The sequence below is a fragment of the Adiantum capillus-veneris genome, chromosome 15 (genome assembly GCF_014529385.1).
Source record: "Adiantum capillus-veneris isolate H3 chromosome 15, ASM1452938v2, whole genome shotgun sequence".
NCBI lineage: Eukaryota > Viridiplantae > Streptophyta > Polypodiopsida > Polypodiales > Pteridaceae > Adiantum > Adiantum capillus-veneris.
In genome coordinates this window covers 37,232,858-37,235,478 of record NC_140945.1, presented here as the reverse complement: position 1 = coordinate 37,235,478, position 2,621 = coordinate 37,232,858, and the positions used below count along the sequence as shown (strand labels likewise).

Genomic DNA, 2,621 nt, shown 5'->3' with positions numbered 1-2,621 from the left:
CTCTTTTTATAAAAAATACCCCAACGGTGAAAACCTCTAAAAGACACTACGCTGTCAAAAGCTACCAATTGCCAACTCTCAACAGCAATTTGATCTTAGTTTGGAGGTTCCCATAGTCACACTCATTTCGCGTTCACTGAGAATCTCTCAATCCCCTCACAAAATCACATAAGTGAAATATTGAGAGGAAGAGAATGAGACACACTCGAAAATAATGAGACTACCTTGGATGAGCTCATTAAAAGCTTGTGCTAAGAAGAAGGATTTGTGCCAAGGCAATAAGGTACATGCGAAGATTTTTGCTAGTGGGTTACTTGAGAAGGACACATGCTTACAAAGCTTGTTGGTCAGTATGTATGTTAAGTACGGTGCACTTGTCAGGGCACAACAAGTTGTTGATGAGCTTCCAGTCTGGGATGTCGTCGGTTGGACTGCACTTATTGCAGGATATGCCCGACATGGGTAGGGTCACGAAGCTCTGGGCTGTTTTCATCGCTTGCGAAGCGAGGGCCTCTCTCCGGATGCGGTCACCTATGCTTGTACCTTGAAGGCATGCGGTATTATTCAAGACGTTGATCTGGGAAAACAAAGTCATGATGAGATTGTTAGTTAGAGGTTGTTGGAGAAGAATGTCATGCTTGGAAATGCGTCGGTATACATGTATGCTAATTGTGGTGTACTTTGGAAAGCACAACAAGTTTTGGACGAGCTTCCCAACCGAGATGTCATCTCTTGGACTGCATTAATTGCAGGATATGCCCAACAAGGCCAGGGCCAGGAAGCTTTGAATTGTTTCCATTGTATGCAAAGTGAGGGTTTCTCTCCAGATGCAGCCAAATATGCTTGCATTTTGAAGGCATGTGGCATTATGCAAGACATTGATATGGTCAAACAAATTCACGATGAGATTGTCAATCAGGGGCTATTGAAAAGAACTCTCATGCTTGGCAATGCTTTGGTTGACATGTATGCCAAGTGTGGTGTACTTTTGAAAGTTCAACAAGTTCTTGACGAACTTCCTGATCAAGATGCGGTCTCTTGGATGCATTGATTGCAGGTTATGCCCAACAGGGGCAGGGCCAAGAAGCATTGGGATTTTTCCAGTGGATGCGAAGCGAGGGCTTCTCTCCAGATGCAGTCACCTATGCTTGCATTTTTAAGGTATGTGGCACTTTGAAAGACGTCGACACAAGAAAACAAATTCATGATGAGCTTGTTAGTCGGAGGTTGTTGCACTAAACTGTCGTGTTTGGTAATGCTTTGGTTGACATGTATGCCAAGTGTAGTGTAATTTCCAAAGCACAACAAGTTCTTGACGAGCTTTATTTCCGGGATGCAGTCTCTTGGAATGCATTGATTGCAGGATATGCTCAACAAGATCAGGGCCAGGAAGTGCTTGGCTGTTTTCGTCGAATGCAAAGTGAGGGCTTCTCTCAGTATGTGGTCACCTATGCTTGTGTTTTGAAGGCATGTGGCATTATGAAAAACGCTATCATGGGCAAGTAGAGTCATGATGAGATTGTTAGGCAGGGGATGTTACAAAAAGATGTCGTGCTTGCCAATGCTTTGGTTGACATGTATGCCAAGTGGTGTACTTTTGAAAGCACAACAAGTTCTTGACCAGTTTCTGTCCGGAATGAAGTCTCTTGGAATGCACTAATTATAGGAAATGCCCGACAGGGGCAGGGCCAAGAAGCTAAGGGGTGTTTTCAGCGAATGCGGAGGGAGTGTTTCTCCCCAAATGTAGTTTCTTGGACTGCACTCATAGGAGGATATTCCCAGCAAGGGCGGGCCAACGGAGCTCTGGACTGTTCTGAATGCATGCAACAAGATGGCATTTCCCCCAATGCAACACTTATTTCAATGTGCTCTATGCATGTAGCAGTCAGGTTTAGTCGATGAGGGTCAGATGCATTTTGATAACATGAGGGGAAAACATGACATTACACCAAACAAAGAACACTATACTTGCATGGTTGATCTTTTTAGACGTACAAGGCTCTTTGACAAAGCAATGAGAGTAATTACGATGATGCCGTCATCTGATCATCGTCCAGTTTGGGTCTCCCGTCCAAGTGTTGGCCGACAATGGGGAAATGTCAAGCTCGGAAAGTTTTCTTTTGAGCGTGTAGTCCAACTAGACCGACATTATGAGGCAGCATTTGTCTTAATGTTTAATATTTATGCAGCTGCTGCTAGGATGCAACAGGAGGTAGAACATATTGAATGCATGAGAATAAAAAATGTGGCTTGGAATAAGGCAGGATTTGGATGCTGGGTTAATGCAAGTGGAAATGCTCAATAAATTTGTTGTTGGGGATACCAATCATCCACAAAGCATACAAATCAAGTGACGATAATGGAATGCTTGCACGTCACGGAGAGGAGTGAGAGAGGAGAGTACACAGTAGTGGATGGAGCTGTGCAGCAACACAACATACCCTTATTCTTTGATTGTGTGTATATAGATAAAATGAATATTAAGTTAAGGTTAGTGAGATGGGGTTTGGCCATTCTAGCCTACGCACAGTGGCCCTTTACGTAACGAACAAGATCTTGAAATTATATTCCCCTCACGCGCATTGGTTCCACAAAATTTGTCAGCTGATTCCAAAAAGGTT

The 2,621-nt window shown here is 43.6% G+C and overlaps 1 protein-coding gene across 1 annotated transcript; it reads left to right on the top strand.

Annotated features, from left to right (window-relative positions):
- The first annotated feature begins 352 nt into the window (after positions 1-352).
- Positions 353-2,305, top strand: LOC147440529 (pentatricopeptide repeat-containing protein CRR2, chloroplastic-like). The gene is made up of 5 exons (XM_086483309.1): positions 353-462; positions 505-557; positions 1,340-1,498; positions 1,625-1,889; positions 1,990-2,305. Exons 1-5 carry the CDS (start codon positions 353-355, stop codon positions 2,303-2,305), a joined length of 903 nt encoding a protein of 300 aa, XP_086339435.1.
- Positions 2,306-2,621: the final 316 nt, after the last annotated feature.